The sequence below is a fragment of the Phalacrocorax aristotelis genome, chromosome 12, assembly GCF_949628215.1.
Source record: "Phalacrocorax aristotelis chromosome 12, bGulAri2.1, whole genome shotgun sequence".
Taxonomy (NCBI): domain Eukaryota; kingdom Metazoa; phylum Chordata; class Aves; order Suliformes; family Phalacrocoracidae; genus Phalacrocorax; species Phalacrocorax aristotelis.
This window is the reverse complement of record NC_134287.1, coordinates 8,086,963-8,107,075: the sequence shown is the minus strand read 5'-3', so window position 1 is coordinate 8,107,075 and position 20,113 is coordinate 8,086,963. Positions and strand designations below refer to the sequence as shown.

Sequence of the window (20,113 nt, the reverse complement as noted above, 5' to 3'; positions counted from 1 at the left end):
GTGACGGACCTGTGCTGGAAGGATCCTTATGAGAACACGATCCTGCAGCAGAGCCATGCTTTTAAATCACTCTGCACCCTGAGCTGCTGTCCAACATCCCCTTGGAATGAAGGGCTGCCTTCAAGCAGGTGAGGGGCTGGTTGGTTCCACTCCCTCTCTGCTCAGGCAAGGGCTCCAGCAAACATCCTCTTCCAATTTTTGTGCATTACAAAGGAAGAGCAGCCTCTTGACAGTGGAAGTTACCTATTAAGTTCTAACAAAGGACCGTGCTGTGTGCTTTGCCCTAGAAGTGCTCCCAGTTTGTGATACAAAACCTCCCCTTTACCTACCCAGGATACTCAAACTCACAACCTCCTTCCCCAAGGAGGACCAGACCCCAGACACCGTTGCATTCACCCACAACACGTTCACCCACAGACATCCACGTTCATCCAGACGGCACAGAGCATGCTGAAAGCTAGGGTTGTTGAGATCCAGCTGGGGTTCAGAAGGCTGACACAAAAAGGAGCAGAGCCCAGTTTGATGTGCCTACAGGATCCTGGTAAATCACATCAAGGCCTTTGTGTTTGCACTAGTCCAGTTTGCTGCTTCATTATGCAGGCAGCAAGCGAGTTGCAGATTCTACTTCTTGACTTCCTGTTTGAACAAGTGACATGAGATCCAAGATCCCAGGAACTGCCTTCAATGCAGCAGTGTCACAGGGTCTAGCCAGGGAGAAAGATCTATTAGACATGTAGACAGCATCTGAAAATAGGCCCAGCCTCCTCCACCCAGCCAGGCCTCTGCGATCAGCAGGTAACATCACAGCCCCTTTGGAACTTGAAACAAAACACAGTCTCTTTAGTTTCCCTTCAGAATTTTATTTAGCAAAATGCGACTGTTTCAGCCCTGCCAAGTGCACAGCCTGACCTGACGGCCAGCTTGGGGAGGCATACACTGAAAACAGGGCTGGCTCTGCCTTTTAGCTCAATTCTTGCTCTTGGCTGCAAAGGACAACACAAACAGCTGTCAGGAGAGCAAGCGCAGGTGAAAGGTGGGCCCTGCTCCAGGCACCTTTCCCTTCCACCAAATTAGTCCACCCCACACACAGCCTAGACTTGCTTCACATGGCTCAGAGCTTGGCTGACCTCAACCTGACCAGCACACACAGCTGATAAGGCATCCCGGCTCAACTTGCCCCTCAAATGCTGGATCCACAGGAAAAAAAAAAAAAAAAAGGAAAAAAAACTAAAAAACACCACAGTTAATAAAACAAGCCCTGACTTGCACAACATAAAAAGAGTAACGGACAATCAGCTTTTATTTCCACTAATGGGCAGGTGAGGTAAGGAAGTCTGGCCCTTTGTGCACTCTTCAATGTAGCTTTCTGGCAGGCAAAAAAATCCCTTCAGAAGCCTTGGGGACCATTCTCACCTCTCCTGCCCTGCGATTCCCTGAGCCAAGTGTCAACTCTGCTGAATCGGGGTGACCAGAAGCAGTTGTTGTGCCCTTCACAGGGCTGTGAAGTCTAGGACGTGCAGGGCTGATGCCAGGGCAGCATAGAGATGGGTGGTACTGAAACGGAGGCAGTACACTGGGCTGCTGGTGGGTGAAGAGAGGTGAAAGCTCTGCAAGAAAATAAGAGAATCAACCTTTCAAAGAAGAGGTCAGTCCAAAGACCCCAACCGGTGCTATAGACCCAAAGGCTGAGATGCCTGAGCAAAGCAGACTTTTCCCTGTACTTCTGTTAAGTTCCCCCTAGTGGGCTCGCCCCAAAGACAGCCCAGCAGCCCCTCTCTCTTTTTCCAAAGAGACACGGGCACTGGGCTGCCAGAGAACAACTCAGAAGCTCTGCTGCTACCTGGCCTCAAGCTGGCCCTCACCTGCAGGCACCGAGTCTGCCGCTTATCCCAGAGGCGTACCACACCATAGTAAGAAGAGCCGCTGGCGATCATATGGTTCTTATCACTCCTTATGCAGTACAGCGCGCTGTCATGGGGCTCTTCCCACTCCTGGACGCACTTCCTGCAAAGGCAACACAAACCAGAGCAGGGCTGAGCCTCCACTCCTCCATCACTGGAACCCAGGCCCAATTTGCTTGAAGGAGCTAATTCAGCTGCAGGCAAGTCCCCAGACACTACCCAAGGAGAGCTCAGGAGCCTCACGCGGGTCCCATATGGCAGCAGGGTAGGCTCACCTGGTGCTGGCCCGTATGTCCCAGTAGCGGATGTAGGTGTCATACCCACAAGAAAGGAGAAGGGAGGGCATTTCATAGAAGACATCAAGGACTCCAGCTCCACGGTGGAAGTCAGTCCCTAAACAGGTCAACAGCTGACCACTGCAATGAAACACAGTAGGGGAAGAGTCATTCAGAGCAAAGCACCCTTCTAATTCAGCTGGCCAGAGCAGAGAAGGTGTCACAGAAGTCTCCTAGATCTCATTTCTCTGATTTAAAAGAATGCAAAAGCCTGCACAGTTTTCCTCTCCCTCCTCCAGTGTCTGCTAGCGGTTGGACCGCTAACTGTCATGGAGGATGACCAGCAGAAGTCACAGCTATAAGTGCCAAGGAACAGGCAAAGCTGACTTCCAGCAGAACAGTATAAATTTTGTTCTGAGAAGTGACCAGTACTCTGAATGACAGGGCTCCATTTCCATGGGAGACAATTCTCAACTTAGTCAAACTCCAGATAATCTGCAACAGCCACTTCCCACCAACTCAATCCCATTCCAGACTCCGTCCTTCAAAATACTGCCCACTGGGGTATGTCCCCACACCTTTGACACATAGCTCAGATCCACAGGCAAATCAGACTCTCCTGACCCAGTCTGCCACAGCTGCTCTCCTCAACCCCCTCCAGTTACACTGCATACTGCAAACACCATATCTCAGCTGAACGTGACAGGTGAAGAGCAACTACCCCAGGGCTGCTCTGGAGATAACTTCCAAAAAAAGCTAGCTTTTTTTGTTTTTTGGGCACCTTCCTCCCCTCCTCTTTAATTCCTTGCTTGCTGTGAAAAAGCAAAAGTGAGATCTCCAATGAGCTCTAAGCCAGATGCTTTGTGGCCATATCACTCTTGCTGCTTGTTCATGTGTGGAACCAGCAGCTCACCAGGTGGATGGTCCCTGGTGAGGGCCCACCCTGCCAGACTGCAAGAAGGAGTTTGAGCCCCTTCCCTGGGCAACGTGAAATTGCATCAGGCACATGCCGCAGTCCGTCTCCAGTATCACTCCACCTGCCCCAGCAGCCAGCAACACCCAGCCATGGCAGACTCTTGGGAACAGAGGGGACAATCTGCCCAGCTGCTTGAAATGGCCACCTATTGCAAACCCTCCTTTTTCTTCCTCCTCCTCCTCACACCCTCTGAAACAAAAATGCTGGACACAATAAACGTTGAAGCACCTGCTTTTCAAACCCTGCCTCATGGCCACCCCTCTCTAACAGGCTCTTGGTTCTCACGACAACGAAGCGGTCCTGAAAGCCAACAGCATGGATCCCGCAGTGGGGTCACTCCCAGCATCTCCCTCCATTATTTTGTTACTTTCTGCTCCTTGATCCAGCATCACACAGTTCTGAGGCACATTGCCAAATGCCTTAATTCTGTCTGTAATCTGGGCTAAAGCCCTCATCAGGGGATAAAGACCACACAAAAGGAGAAATAGAGTCCTGGGAGATGTTAAAACAAGTAAACACCTTTGTGTCAGGAGAGAGAAATCGCTGATAAAGCAGATTAGTGCCTCGAGCCCTGGTGTCCCCAGATCAGAAGGCGAGCCCTGGCCGATCTTTGCAGCCAGCACGCTTCTATGATCACAGAGCTGACGGCATGCTGGGGCCAGCCTGTTTCCCCACAGTCACTCTCCAAAGAGCAGATTATGTAGAATAACAATTTCTTTGTGGCTGTGTAATTCCCTCCGTGACCGTGGCTGTGGGCAGCTACATTGGCCCTTGATGCCAGGGCCCTAGCAACCATTTAGAGAGGCCAACCAGCCCTAGCAATGGCCCCCCCATACAAACCTCTCGGACAAGCTTTAACATCAAGTGCATGAATTAATCCCCCCCAACACAAATCCAGGGGTGCTGGCTTATTGGACTTTGTGTTTCTCCAGGCAAGGGATCGAGGGGATTCCAGGCTTCAGCCCTTTCCAACCTTCTCACAATACATTAACCCTTGGAAGGTTACTTGCAAACCAACCCAGCAGCAGCTCTGCACCTGTGTGCAGGTCGAGAGGTTGAAGTATTCACAGTCTGAGCACTAGGAGCAAGAGCTGCAGGTTTTGGCTGGGGCACCCTCAGCTCCATCATGGAATGAGACATGGATGGACATCCCTCAGCTCTGGCACTCCCCTGCCCCTTCAAGGACACAGATCCCCTCCATCTGCCATTCTGCAGAGCCAGCAGAACAGATGGGCATGCACACAACCCTTCTCGAGGCTTCCATACAACCTTCTTCATCCTACGAGTTATATGTGTGGCCGAGAGTTGTAAGACACATAACAGAGGTATAAGGAGGAGTCAGCTGCTCTCCCTTGGATTACCCGTGAGATGCATAAGGAGCCAGACTGTCTAACCTGCAGAGCCCTCTGACAGTTGCTCAGGCAGGAGCAGGAAGTTACTCACAGGAGATGAGCTATCTCAGCAAGCCCTAGGCAGCACCAGCAGCTTGGACCCCTCTCTCCCCTCTTCTGCATGCTACTGCTTTTTTGGTTTTGCAGGGTGTCCCCTGGACTCCTGCTGTGGGCACAGGGCACTTGGGGAGAGGAAACTAGGATGGGCAGCTGCGCATGGGTCATGCAGCCCAGCAGCACATCTGGTGAATATCTCCTACTAGCTAGCTGAAACTTGTTTGTGTTATTTCCCCTCCACCATTTTCCCTGCTAATACACCTTTAATATGTAAAGGAATAAGTGAGCTCAGGGAGAGAGGAGCACTGTGCTGAGGAAAGGGAGCAGGATGCAGCAACAGATCCAGCGATCTTCTACTCACTGGGACCAGCCCTCTTCCTCCTGTCAGGTGCTTGAAATAGGTCACAGCAGATCTTCTCCCAAACCTTCACCTCTAAACAAGCATCCATCACACCCAGAGCGAGCCCGGCCACATTAAAGCTTGTCTTCCATCTCCCAGACCAGATCTCAGTCTGCAGTGCTGCAAGGTGGCAGCAATTTTTAATAGCAGCCTGGAGATGTCTCCAAGCGAAAAATTTCAGTATCAAAGGGACAGGAAGAACCAGAGAGTCTGGATTCCTGCTTTCAGAGCTTCCTGTGCAGCACTGAACACCACCCAGGTGCCTAGCCCCACCCAGTGCTTCTCCATGCCTTCACACCTCACTGCTGTGGTACCTAAGCATCCCAGCAGTCACACCTGTTTTCCTCCCTCCACTTCCCTTTCCAGCCTAGGCAACAAAAAAAGGAAGAAAAGGAAAAAAAGTGCATGTGTGGGAAGATTAGCTTCTCTCTGTAGGCAAGAAAGAAGCAGATACTGGCAAGTTACTGCAGCAAAGCAAACATTGCTTTGCTGGTTTGTTAATCAGTTCAACTCTCCTGCCCCAAGAACAGGTCAGCCAAAGCAGCTCTCAGCTGGGAGGTCCAGCCCCTGCATACAGTGGCAGCCCTTTAGCAGTTTACAGAAACAACACATTAGTTGCTACAGTGAAGCACTTATAATCTGACACCAGGGGAAAATCATACTGTGCTGTACACTAGGCACACAAACCAAAAGCTTAAGTGTTCTGGCATGATAAAGATGCAGAAAGTGATTAATACTTCCCCTGTTTTTCAGCAGATTATGGTATGTCTGGACCAGTGACCACCATGCCACGCTAGCTCCATGTCCCTGCAGCATACACAGCCATGCTGAGCCCATGCTAGGAAGGGAACTCTCTGCCACTGTAACTCTCCCAGCCTTGGGATCACAAGTTCGGGCCCACAAATTGTCCAGTCTTCATTATCCTAAATGCTCCGTGTCTTCAAACCCCAGTCCGCAACAGCTTCCACTTCCTAGGGAGCAAAACCCACAGCTAATCCTTAATAACCCATAAAGGATCAAGATAACCCATTGGGGGGCAACAGAAAAGCAGCAGATAGACCAGCACATCACCAATGGTTTTCTAACAACTTGCATGGGCAGAAGATATCTACTCAATGAGGGACAGAAATACATGTGATAACTATCTTGAACCTTGTTCCTCACTAGCTTGCAAAGATCACCAGCACGAGCCAAATGCAGCAGGGAACAGCCTTTGTGGCCCCTTTTTCACCCTCTGCACCCAAACACCTTCCCAAAAACCAGGTAGCTGATCTTCAGTACTTCAGAGGCCAGGGTGCTCTGTCCTTGTTACATGCTATGAAGGTTAGTCAGCAAGTGACTGTGAAGCCCAAGTAAGACCAAGCATGGAAGGTCCACACCACCTCCCCACCATGCCCTGGGCCTTCAGCAGTAGGAAGTAGAGGCAGTTTCACTCCCAGGCCTTCTTCAGGCAAGCCAGGCAGCTAGCTGTGCAGATGGTGGGAGTTTTGTTATGTTTTCTGTACTGAACAGCCTCAGTCAAACAATGCCGGGTTCAGTTCCATTGCTGGGTAGCACCGACAGAAACAACTCCGCACCAGTGGAGCTCTGTGCAGCAGAATCACAAATGTGACAGTCCAGGTTTCCTGGAAAGACCAGTCTAGAGCCAGAGCTCTCAGCTTCACCACCTTAACCACAAGCCACCTGGGCCAACACAGCACCTACAGACACCCAGGTAGACTTCCAGTGCCAAGCAGGAAACTCGCAGATATTCCTAGTTTCTCCTACTTTCTCTTAGGCATCTAAGACAGACTGAAATCATATTGGCAGTAAACCAGTACCAGCCCACAAGGAACAGAGGCAGAGCAAAGCCAGCAGCCCATTTCGTCCCTAGCACAGGAAAGCTGTGTTAGCGGGAGGCTCCTGACTCCTTGCTGATGGAACAAAATGTTTAAACAAAGTCCCTGCGCCTGGGAATTGTATCAAACTGATGAGTTCAAGAATGAAAGGCATTTTGTTCAGGCACTATAGAGAATACTTTGGTTCATCTCCATCAATTTCCACATTCTTTAGAAAATAAGACTTTTTAAAATTATTTTTAAAATAAGCTATTCGTTTGGGATTTCCACATTTCACTCTCTTCTTTCCATGCTGGAAATCTAGCATTGCTATAACGATACTGCCAGAAGACAGGAGCCTTCTAGCCTGGAAGCAAAGTGAACTACCAAGGAATGCCAGAAACAGGCTGGTTTAAGTTGTGGGGTTTTTTTTTGTGGTTTTTGTTGTTTTTTTTTTTTTTAAAAAGAAAAAAAACCAAACCAGCTTAAGGCTCTATTCCTCCTCACCCCAGCAACATGAAGACAAAATAGGTTAGTTTCCAGATAATCTATGGGATGCTGCTGCCACCAAGTTAAAGCCATAGACAGCCTCCCAAGCCACATGTGATTATTTGTGTGGCCACGAAAGTTCAGGATTTCCCTGAGACCTTGCTGATAGCTGGAGTCCAAAACAAGTCCACACCTCCCTCCCTGTACCCTGCCCATTTGCTGCAGGCCTTGGCCAGCTGTCTCTAATACACATGAACTACACTCCAAAAGCTGGAATGAAACAACAAACTTTTCTCCCCACCCTCAATTTTTGGTGACCCCGATTCACTAGAATTGATATTATTCAAACATTCAAATTCTAGGAAACTGCTGAATTCAGAACATCTGCTGTAAACAGATGGGCAAAATCAAGGACATACTCTGGAAACCTCATCTGTGAGCCATGATTGTCCAAAGAGGAGAAGCCACTGCACATAAGCAGGTCGCTATTCAGAAAAAGAGCAGAGCTCTAAACCAGTATTTTAGCCCCAGTAACTACTTGCAACGAGCCAGCTGGGAAGTATTTACTTCAAAAAAAGTGGAGAGAGTACTGTTCAGTTCAAAAAAATAGGATATTTCAGTTGAGTATCAAACAGAAAGGAAACAAAATCCATTTAAAAATTATCTAGAGTACAGCATTTGCACAACTTCTGTCATTTGATTTGGAGAGAGCACCAAAACCAAAGGGAAGAGTTGAGCTGTTGTCTCTTCCAGGTGCTTTGTAATAGCAGCGGAGGCACCCAGGGGATGCAGCAGCTTATGCTAAGAAGGGAAAGGCTTGGTCAAACAACATCTGTAATGTACGTAGGGAGAAGGACAGATTCTTGGCAAAGTTATTCTTCATAGAGTTATCCTACCCCTGTGCTTAGCCAAGGCTACTAACTCCTACAGGGAGATGTGGGATTGGCGTGGGGAATTTTGAGGGAGCACCTCCATGTGAAATGGCTCAGGGATGCTGTTGTAAGTGATTTTTCAGAAGAAATGCCTTGCTCAGCTTCCTCAGCACAGCTGAAGGGACTCAAGGCAGTAGGGGGGAATGACACCAACGATGGTTGGAGATTGTGTCAGAGGGGAGAGAAGAGGGACTTTTGCCTTCTTTTCTTCTGCTTTCTCTGAATTGGCCCACACACGCTTTAAATGGTCCAATAAAAAGATACAATTTCTTTACCTTTCCAGCTCTGGGACCCTGTGAGTTTTTGTTGTTCGGGTTCCCGTAAGGTTAAGTTCAGAGGATAAACTGACACGCTGGGCTATGGGAAAAAGACAGTTTCTTCAAATAAAGCCACAACGGTGCAAAAGAGACCCTGCTGGGGCTTTTATTTGGGAAAACAAACAGAAATGGCACCAAGCCCTTCTGCTTTACGAACCAATTTAACTATAAAACCAATGTTCTCCCTCTCGGGGGTGAGGAGGGGAGAGAGACAGGACATGACAATAGTCCAAAACCTTGTGGGGAAAAAAAAAAAAAAGATAGGACAAAAAAGGTTGTCTGTCCCGTTTTCTTTCTTGTCCATGGCTGCTTTTCTTAGCACACGTGTGTTCTTGTAAAAACGATTAGATTGCAATTTGTATAACATGGTGACCCCCAAATTCAGACATTTAACCCCTTTTCTCTGCAAAGAATGTCAAGAATGTCTTCTCTGTCTTTCTTTCCAACGGGAGGAGTAGGGGGCAATTCTCTCAAACTGTGATTTCTTGGGGGAAGAGAAAAAGAAGGAGGCGAGGAAAAGAAGCAGGGAATTCTCAAAGCCTCCCGCCTTTCGCCCCACTTGTGTGGGAACAGGCGGCTGTATTGCTCCCTTTCTGGACAGAGCTCTGCAGGTCTCCTTTAGTGGGGAGACAAAAAAATGGAGAGTCCAAATCAAAACAAAGCCATCTGTTTAAATGAGCTACCGCTAGACAGTGGCAGAGGGGGTTCCTCATTCACTCCTCACCATTCTTCTCTCTTGCCTCTGTTGATTCTCTCTCAACCCAGGGAAAAATAAAGATTGCTTTTGCTTTGGCTCAGAGGGATGAAACTGATTGATGCGCTCGGAGTGTCCAGCCCCCACCCACGCTCTCTGATTGTTCGAGGCCTTGTAAAGTTGTCATAAATACGCCTGAACAGGAGTGCAAAGGCCACCACATGCCCTGAACATGCACACATCCAAAGGGCAGGAGCTGGCCTCATGCTCATCTGTAGTGAGACAAGGCCAAGACTACTATGGGGAGGAAAGGATTCAGGGTAAACATCTGCACGTTCTTCCTCTTACAACAGCTTTACATTTAGGTTAAGATGCACCGGAGCCCTCTTAACAGAAGGAAGGCAGAAGATGCCCAGCTTATGTGAGAGGGTTCAGAAAGACTATGTCAAAAAATCCCCCCAGAAATCAGTAAAGAACCACAAGGCCCCAAATGGTTTTGAGAACACATGCATACCATGGGAAATATATTGGACAGACAAGACTGAAGCTATCCATTATAGCCAAGAGACAGAGCTCTGAACACAACAAAGTCTGCATCCAAGAGACTGCCACTTAAGAGGCTCCCTGCAGCAACAAGTTTTCTCCAGCACTGGCTCAATTAGTTGGCCACTGGTGTCCTGCCTCCAACAACGCCCAAGACCTCCGAGCAAGGGAAACAAATCCTACAGTTCAGAGCTGCAGAACTGGGGTAGGAATTTTCTTCTGGCCTTGTCAAGTGATTAATTCATGCCTGAAGGCAGGAGACCTGTTTATATCTAGTCTTACTGCTCTATTCACAAGTGGGATTGCCAGTTTCATGAAGAAGGACCTGCTTTTCCCTTTGCCTAGATCTACATCTAGAACTTTCCATCCTACCTACCTTACTGCAGAAGGAATGGTTCCCAAGGACCAAATTAGAAATCCAAAGACAGTTTTACCAAACAGATTTAATATGAACAGGCCAAGAAAGCATTCACCTAAAGACTAGAATCCCCCTACAACAGAACCCAGTCTGTCACCTCACCAACCCTTTTTCCTTTGAATTTCAGGAAGAAGGTATGGCATTTGTGTTCCTGATTAACCAAAGGGCATATAAATGGAAACACCCAGAACTGATGGTTTAAAATGAGTAACAAAGCCATCTGTGGACAGGATGGGGAAACAGCACAACAAAAACCAAGCAGGAGATCCTCAGGAAAAGAGAAGGAGCAGCCATATGAGGAACGGCAACTACCTGTGGATCACCCCCCTGCAGTGAGCAGAGGCAGCAGAAGGCACACGTTTGCATTCACTTACCTGATGTAAGCACGGCCCAGAAAGCTGTTTAGCTCACTGTTGGGCAAGTTTTGGACTTGTTATTGTGATTTAAAACTATTCAGCCAAGAAAGAAACCCAAGCCTGAAAGGAACAGGGAGCCTCTTTCCCACAAACCCTGGAGAGTTTCCTTGGCAAAAAAAAAAAAAAAAAAGATAGATACTTGGCATGATGAATCTGTAGGAAAACAGGGCAGGAGGGGGGATTCTGCATCTACAACATGGTATGATGATTCTTCTGTCCCCCAAATCCTGTAAAACTTATCAGTGCCAGGTTAATATTTGCTATTTCTTGTCCCTCCTGTTACCAGGACTCTGTGACTGGATAAATCCCGTTTAAGTGCCTGGGTGAAACAGACTCCCCACACTTCCTGGAGTCAGTTACCTTTCCTTTCGATCAGTTCTGAATCCATTTGCTCCCTTCACCCAACAAACTCCTTTTGGTTATTAAAGGGTGTCAACCTTGTTTAAACCTTAGAGTTCAAAGCTATGGGGAAAATGGTCTACTACAGAACCTGTTTTAGAACACAAGAAGTCTGCTTGTGCATCTTGGGCCAAGCTTCTATATTAGAAGATTTTGCTGAAAACATTTAGCAAGCTTTATAACCAAGAACTAGACCTGCAGATTCTCATTTATCTACTTCCAGACGTAAAAACCAAAAATCTGAATATGACAGGACACAAAGCCAAGAAGGACTGGATTTAAACAAGAAAGCATCAGTAGTGATCAGCTAGCCAGGGTGCTCAGTGCTGTATACTGCAACTGTCAAATAACGCTTGCTGTTTAAGAACAGCGTAGGGAGCCCAAGTTTTAATGCTCTCCCTCCTCATTGACAATTACCACGTTCACTCACTCAGTGGCTCTAAAGAGCCACCAAAGTGGATGCAGATCACCATATGCTGAAATTTGAAAGACAGCAACTAATTCTTGCCCACCACACAGACAGATGTAACCTAGCAAGGGTCCCATGGAAGCACATACCAGAGATCAAGCAGCAGCAAGTTAGCAAACTTCAGCCAGCTGCCTAAGATAGTAACACTTATGCTGGCTCTCGGATAGAAAGAGCACAATGCAATAGCACTAGAGGCAAATACAGATTACTAACCTGCTCAGCAGCTGCCTGGCTACCCTGAAAGACTCCTCCCCATCCCGCTGCTGTGGGCACCAGCCACACACCTGAATCTCCCTTCTCCTCCACTCCCAAGCCACTCTCATGACTCCTCTACCTCCCACCTCCCCAAAACTTGCTGACATCAAAGGCACCTGCCTTGAACACCTGAAGGGCAGGGGGACCTGACAGTCAAGAAATGCAACTCTGTATCTTCCCCTTCCATGCACTCTATTTTTTTTTCCTCCCCATCCCTTTGAAAAAGGTGGCAGAGATAAATGGAGAACAAAGAAACAAGAAAAAGCCACAGCTTTGGCCCACACCCTGCCTATTACTTAAGGGGGAAGGAACTCTTCCGAAAGAGGAGGAAAAAAATGTGCTCAGACACAATGGCTCAAAAGGCCAGGCAGCAAACCGGGCCACTTTGTACTGCTAACAAGGGAAACCTAATTACAGGAAGAGGGCAAAGAGGGACAGATAAAAGGGATACAAAATTTCAACATCTGTTGCCATAAAGGGATAAGAAGTGGGGAAACGCAAAGTGTCAGTTTGGTGTCAGTGACGGCGTAAAGCCACTTTCAAAGGGCTTAGGAGAGGGAGAAAAACTGAACAAGAAATTAGAGGGTTCTTAAAAAAAAAAACCCACTCTGCCAAAAATGCTTTCAAAAGCAGGGAGGAGATGCACAAAGGCTGGATATTTAAAAGGTAGAGGATCTGGGGTGGCTTGCAGGGCATAGCTAACTTTGGCTCCATTTTCACAACAGCTCTCGTGCCCTGCATCTGACATGTTGTATCACAGGAAAGGACAATGTAGGACTTGTGCATTCAAAGTGTTTACAGCATGAGGACTACCATGCCAGAAAGATCACCAGTCCATTTCAAACATTGGGCTTGGCAGAATAGCTCCAAGAGCTGCAAAGCAACCTCTGGAGTAGCCTACCTTATGGAGAAGCATCCTTTAGGTGACAAATACCCCTGCCTCAAGACATGCAGACCACCATGATAGGCTAGGGAGCAACAGTTCTCTGCAGGTAAACAACAAACACTGGCTTTGGAGCTGTTCCCAGTCATGCATCACCCTCATCTCCCAAGATGTTTAAACTCCCAAAGGAGACAGGAGGTGGGAAGAGAAAGATAGAGGAACAGGATCCGAAGAAAGTTTCCTCTTCTCTTGCTTGCCATTAACTGGCTGTTCTGCTGAGCCACACACTAGCACTGGCAGATGAAACAGGAAAGTCTGAGCAGAGAAAGGCAAAGGGAAGCAGATGTACCTGACCTGCAAGAGGAGCAGCTGCCATCATATCCCTCACTGGCACAGAGGGGCAAGGGGACTTGCAAGAGGCCAAGGAGTCAGCAAGGCCTGATACTTGATGCAAGGACACAGGTTAGTATCCAGTGGCCCACACTGCTAATTTTTCTCCCTTCCTGTGCAGGCCTCTGGCAGGAGGAACCTAACACCTAAGTTATTCACAGCTCCCCTCCACACACACCTTGATCCTGAGTGGCAATAAGTGCACAGTAACATCCCCACACCTAAAAGCAATCATATGGCACAATGGAGCATCTGTGGGATGAGGCATGTCCTCCAGAGGTGCAGCTAGCCAGCTTCAAAAGCACAAGAAAAAAAATCCTCCTTCATTACAGGAGAAAGGGCCAGGTGTAGCAGCAGCTGGAATTTCAGCCATCAGAGACAGTGTCTTGGCATTACGTGGTCATTCCCCTGCTTTAGACTCCCCTTGACAATTGCTTGTTGCTGCCTGTTGCGGCTTTGATCCAACACCATCATCTCAGCAGAGTCAGAAATAAAAGAGTTGTAGGGGTGGGATGCAGCAAGAGGTGTTTCCCATCCCCACTAAAAATTTCCTCACTGCCAAACCCAGCCAAGCCCTTTTCAAAGCCCAGAACGTATTTCCAGGTGAAGACATTATCCCCTTCCTCTTGGAGAGATGAAAATGGCTGCCCCAGGGTCAGGGAACAGCGAAGGTCATAAATACAAAAACATACCATGACCAACAGCTACAAGCACCAGCCAAGGACTTATCTGGCCTGGAACTGTGAAGATCAGTACACAAAAGGTTATTTAAGCTTTAAATCCTTTTGTAGCATGTTCCAGCTCTCAGCTGTTGGGGGAAAAAAAGACCACCTACCCCAAGGGAAGAGAATGCCACAGAAACTGCTGCAATATTCCTTACACACACCCCCACCCAGAAAAGACGCAGCTAACTAAACTAACTGGACAGCACTAAACATCTAAGGGGTGCTAAGGATCCTGTAATTTCAAAGAATACATCTTAAGCATCACTGTGCCCTGCCTTATTTGTTTGACAGAGAAGTTGCCTTGGTTCTGCTCTTAGAGATAATGTCCTTGACATGTTTAGCTTCTGCAGGTCAGACTCTGGCCCTCTGTGGCCACAGGAAAGGGGTAAGCAGCAAACTCAGGGGGCCTGGCTCTGTCTGCCAGATGTTATCAGGACACACTGGGAGCTTTTCAGTCCTGGGTAGCTCTAAGATTTTGAGTTTCCATGCCATGCTCCCAATTCTGGAGTCTGACCAGGGAGACAACATGCATAAGCCTCAAAGGAAGAAATAGCATTTCCCTACGACATCACTTCTGGCAAACACTGGAGCCTTTGAAAATTAATCCAAAGCCCTGCTGGAAAGAAGAACAGTTTATGGAGGAGTCAAGACCTGGAAGGACAGCTCTGTATTCCCTTGCTATAAATGATTGTATCGAGCTTCACGTGCTAGCTTCCTGGTCGTTCTCCCTACTCAGCCTCCTGCCCAGCATGTGCTGACGAGACTCCCAACTCACACACAGGTCCCCAGAGAGGAAAAGACCCAGTGGCATAATGCATTCCAGCTGTGACAGGTGAAGAGGGAAGAATAAGTCTGACACTCCAGCCATTGCAACAGAGGCCCAGTGGCCTAGGTTGCCTTCGCTTTTTTATTTGCCTGTCACTCAGGCTTTGACATTATTGAAAGATCAAACTCTGTTGTGCCTGTTCATTACCTTAATCCTATTTTCTACACAGCTTTATTATCTCTTCAGGCTTCCTTGGGAAAGGCTGTCAGAGAGACTGGAGCAAGGGAGAGAAGGTTGCCTATCTCCTCACCCCTGTCAGATGCCTCTATTCAAGAACAGCCAGAAGACTTGATGGGCAGGGGTATCAAAGCACAGCCTGCATCCTTCTGTGGTACTCCAAAAGCACCATTGGACTAAGTCACCAAGAAACACGCACCATAACTGAATGCACTGGCACTGACTTTCCTGCTATAGTTTGTCCTTTGTGGGATGCATCCTTCACAAAATCTTTGTTATGTCAGAGAAAACAAAACTGGTTTATACTTGTATTTGATGCAGTTAACTCAGACAAGCTAAACTATTAGCTTAGGATGCAATTGGCCTCAGACCCATCCTGCATTCACACCAATCCTCCTCTACCTCCTTTCCCCAAATGCAGCTGTGCTGACACCCCTTCAGGCCCCTTCTGCCATTGCCCCCCTCTCTCCACTCCCAGAGCCCACCAGCTCACCTCAACCCTGACGGCACTTCCTTGATAATCTGTGTTGTGCCACTCCTACCCAGAGCATACCAGTCCTGGAAAGCTGATCTGCCGTTCAATAATCCTGCCAAATATTTGCTATCTGTCCATCACTGCACAAAGACCCCCAGGCCAAGAGTTTCAAATTTGTCAGCAGTTGAGTCTCAAGTCAGGATCTGAGCCCAACATTTCCCCAGTTGCTAAGGTCAGCACCTTCACCAAACAGGAACTACTCAGTGGCCCCAAATCAGAGGCCACAGCAATTAACCTCCTCAGTGCTTACTAAGGCAGAGAGAAGACAACATGCCTGAGTCACTTCCGTAGATAACCTGTTGCCACCCCTCACCTCTCTGAGCTACCAGAAATGCCAGCCAGGACAAGATGACTGTAAAGCCTGCATTTGCCTCTGGCTTTTGAGCACCACAGACAAGTGGGTGAATGGGAAGATGCAGATCACCTTCCTCAACCCCTCTGGCTCAGGCTGAACCATCGACAGAGACAGATTAAAAGGAAGGTGTAATGGGTGTGTTCTGACTGTACATGGGTAATGGGAAGAAACCGGGATGGCTGTGCCATTGACTAGAAAAGCTGGGAAGAAAAGTTGAGCTGCTCTCTGCTGAACCAGAACCACCCCCCGCATACACCTTTCCACACCAGTTTGCTCCGTCCCCCACTGCGTCCCACATATGTTTAAATGTCCCTCGCCTACCTGGACTAAATGAATGATTTTATGTCACCTCCAACACTGCATTTCTCCTAGTTATTCACTTTTCTCATCAAGTAACCTGGAAGCTCACTCACCTCTCAAGGTCCCAGATTCTCAGAGGCGAGGTGTGTCCACAGCAGGCTGTCCCTGTCACAAATGAGCTGTTTAAAAAAAAAAAAAACAAAAACAAGCAAATAAAAAAGCCACTTACTAATCCTCGTGTTCTGAAGAAGTAGTGCATAAGCAAGACAGAGAAAACAGGCTACAAGATAGACTTTGAATTCTGGTTCAAGACTATTTCAGCATGTTCCACTGCATTTCACAAGGGGCAGCCAGCAGCAAAGGGAGAGGTGCTTCACAGCTCTCAGTACCTGAGCTTCCCAGATGCAGAGGTCACAGCTGCAGAGGTCACAGCTGCAGAGAACTGGCAGGACAAAGATGTATTTGCATATGCAAAGGAAAAACCTAAAACAGGAGCAGCTGTAAATTGCAAAGACATTTTCAAAACAGTTAGCACAGTACTCAGCATGTTTCATATATGGTCAGTGCTGTAAGCTGCAGAAAGACCCCATGGAAAATTGTTACTTCCTACTTCGTGTCTCGTTTCTGTTTGCTGGCAACTTCTGAGCACAATCATGAACTGGCTGCAGCATCACAGGCCTAACAAATCACAGAATAGAGGTTTCAGGTCCAGACTGCTCAAAGCAGGGCCAATTTCAAAGCTGGATCGGGTTGCCCTCCCCAGTGCTCAAGCACTCTCTATTAGAGGCAGCACAGCTCTCCTGCAGCAACGTTTGGCTCAGTTCACACTCTCCAGCAGGGTCCATTCCAAAATCTTCTTTGGCAATGCTATATCCCTGCTGCACATGCTGGCTCCAGAGGTCGCCTGACAGCCACTGGCCTCAAACTAGTTGATAACACAGGAACAAATCCTTAAAATCAAGCAGCAGGAACACGGGTGCTATGGCTCCCCACACCACGCTGCTTGTTTTGTGCCAATTTCCTATCCTCAGTCCAAATAAGAGAAAGCAGCTTATACAAAGATTTCTAAGTAAGCTATAAATGATCTCTCACAAAGCCACGTTTCTTGAAGCTACCAAGAATAAAATGCCAAAACTATGTTTAAATCATTGCAACAAGGATAGCACAAATGCAGGAAATGGAGCCTGCTTTAAATAAAAGCCATCTCTATGCTTTGCCTAAACATCTTCTGCAGCATGACACAGAGCTGGCAGCTGAAAGGAAAGCAAAATAAGGAAACAATGTCAAGTCTGCAAAAATAGCAGTTTTTAAACATTTATTTGACCTGCTACAACATTCTTCCCTTGGAAGTCAGAAGGTGTCTCCAAGCCTCTACTCTACCAGGAAGGGATTCTTGCAGTGTCCTTGACTTCTGTGTGAAGCACTACTGCTGGTGTTACAAGGCACCCTGCAGCAAAATGGTGAACACACACTCAACTCAGGGCCAGAACTCAGGTCTCCTTCTAATCCTAGCTCTGTGGTTTAGCTGAGCAATTGGTTTCTCCAAATCATAAGGCCAAAGCAGCACTACCAATACCCTCTGCAAAAGATTCAAGCAGGTAACACCAAGATGTCTCAAAAAGCTACAGGAACCAAGGAAGAGCTACAGCTATGAAGGCCCTCTTTTTTTGCTGTCTTTCTCCCTTCTAAACAACCTCACATACGTGGAGGTGTCCACAAGTCCTGTGACCCTTTGCTGCCCTTTAGGCTAGACAAGGCCTGCAGCAACAGAAGTATTTCAAAGTCTCTCCAACCAAACTGTCTTAGATGCAAAATCCCAGGTTCACTGGCAGTACACATGCAGTTGGCCCAATGTACCTGTAGCACAGGACTCTGCACAGATGCTGCAGGGTGCACGCATTATTCTTCTCCATGGAAGTTCCTGACCAAAGTCAGAGTCCAAGGAAAAGCCAATTACTGTTGCTGCTCAGCAGCCACAAGGACCAATTAAGGAAATGTGCATATTTCATATTTGGAAACAGGGTTTCTGCTCAATACCTGCCTTCCCTCCACCATAGTGCAGGACAAGAGGGAACATTTCTGTTTTGCTAATGTCTTCCATCTCAAAGGAAAACAAGCAGCAGACACCCGCTCCAACAGCTCACTGATCAAACTCCATCTCCGGAAAGCAGCATTTTGGTCAGGGAGTCACTCAGCTACAAAGCTAGGTGTTAGGTTCTGTCCGTCCCTCCCCAAACATAATCCATTAATAACTACTAAAGCCAATTACCGTGGTTAGAAACATAATAGCAGTCAGAGAATCAGTCAAGCAGGCAATTGGGTGCTTAAGATTTTTCTTTTGGGGGACAAACTGACTCTGTCCCATCAGAGAACGCCCTCACGTGGGAGACAGGCCCCTTTGTGCAGAAGGTATGCACAAGGCTTTGAAGGTTGCCACAGGTCTAAATTAGCATGGAGGCATACCAACAGAGAAAAAGGTGGGAGGAACAGCAAGATCTAATCCCTCCTCATGCTGTCAGTTCTGGACTTTAGCTTTCCCTTCTCAGTCCTCACCCCCCTCCCCTAAAAAAAAAAAAAAAAAGGAAGGAAAAAAAAAAAAGGAGAAATAGCATTAGATGAAGAGATTTATTTCCAGCATCGCATACAGGCCTCAGGGCCACAAACAAGTCTCTTCTGGGTAAAGCTGACTCCATTCAGTCAGTAGGAATTTTGCCTCATACTTCAGCAGGATCAGGTTTGCAGGCCTTATCTTTAACAGACTGGAGCCCATTAGTGTGCAAAGATAAGACTTCTCCCAGAAGAGCGGGGAACCTTCACTGCCAGGATGAGAAAGCAGCATTCACAAGACATGCACAAGAAGTAGTGCCAATGAGAAATTTTCAAAGCCTGGGAGCAAACTGACCTGGAAGTCTGGATTCCCAGGGGGATGATACAGGACACCTCCCTTTGAGTCTGGTCTGTAGGCACACACCTTCAATCCCCAGGCCTATCATAACTGGGAACCTTGCAGAGGTGGTAGTTTCACTCCAAGCAAAAGGGAAACACAAGTCAGCTTTGGTAGGTCTAAAACGACATGGAAATTGGAGCTAACCATGTAACGCTTGGCTCCAAAACTTCTGAAACATCGTTCAGCAGAACTGAAGCCTACCACCAGGCTCGCTTCTTTCAGTTTACCTTCAACATGGCTTTTTGTCTTAGGAAGCACAGACCACACACCAAAAACCTCTGACCTAGAGAAGTGCAACGTCTTCTTCATCACTGTTTTTGCCAGCTGCCCAAGAGAAACAACTAAAGCTGAGTTACTAGCTTAGTGAGTGCCATTTATTTTGCCTACAATGCTTTCATGAGCCAGAGAGACTGAGGACAGACTAGATTGGGAAGAGGAGACCACAAGCCTATATATATATTACCACAGGGTTGGATGACCCATCTCTCTGAAGTATATATTATACTACTGATATACACAGACACTGACCAGATACATCTACGTGCTACATAAAAACGGCTATATCCAAGCTTCAGGTGGCTTTGGAGATGCAGAGTCCCTTCCCCAATAAGCTTTCCTCTGCCCTATGAGAGCTGCTGGGTACCATGACTACAAACTCCCTCCAAAAGACTCCTCTAATGGGAAACTGAGCACCATTGCAGGGCTTCCATAACCAGGCATGTTGTCTTCACAGTAATTCCTCAGGAGGTAAAAACAAGCAAGCCAACACAGCATTTCCACCTCTGCTGAACCCGGAAGGCAGGAATTTTGCAGAGCATTGAAACACACATACTTCATACATAGCATGTTTTTGTTGTCCAAAGTAAGGCATTTTCCAACTCATCTGATACTTTGGTGTTCTCTTTCCCATTTGAAACTCCCTGCTGAGAAGAGGAGGAAAAAAAAAAAAAGAAACAAAAAAAGGAAAACTGCCTCTCCTGAAGCCAGTCCTTCTCTATGCTACAGAACAGAGATTTCATTAGAGATCATCCCCCCACAACAGAAGCTGGGCCAGAGGAAGAGAGAGAACACATGACCTGGCAGTGCTGTTGGAAGAAACACAAGAACTTCTCTCCATCTGACTGACTTATGGTTGTTGAAGATCCCATGGCATTTCTGGCAACAGCAGTAGCACTCTGGCTACAGTCCAGCTGCAGTGATCCCATGCTTGCTCCCAAGGTGCCACC

General features: G+C 47.5%; 1 protein-coding gene across 2 annotated transcripts in view; it reads right to left on the bottom strand.

Annotated features, from left to right (window-relative positions):
* Positions 1-839: 839 nt before the first annotated feature.
* Positions 840-20,113, bottom strand: part of FBXW4 (F-box and WD repeat domain containing 4) — a 62,837-nt gene continuing 43,563 nt past the window's right edge. The window contains exons 6-10 of one of the 2 annotated variants that reach the window (XR_012662777.1): positions 16,054-16,119; positions 2,177-2,317; positions 1,863-2,004; positions 1,414-1,607; positions 840-1,187 (exon numbers count right to left, since the gene is read on the bottom strand). Coding sequence is in view for 1 of the 2 variants with exons in the window: in XM_075107251.1 (XP_074963352.1) it covers positions 1,491-1,607; positions 1,863-2,004; positions 2,177-2,317; positions 16,054-16,119 (466 nt within the window). In the remaining variant the exon portion in view is untranslated. Of the gene's footprint in view, positions 1,608-1,862; positions 2,005-2,176; positions 2,318-16,053; positions 16,120-20,113 lie in introns of both variants that reach the window. The other variant, XM_075107251.1, reaches the window with a different exon arrangement.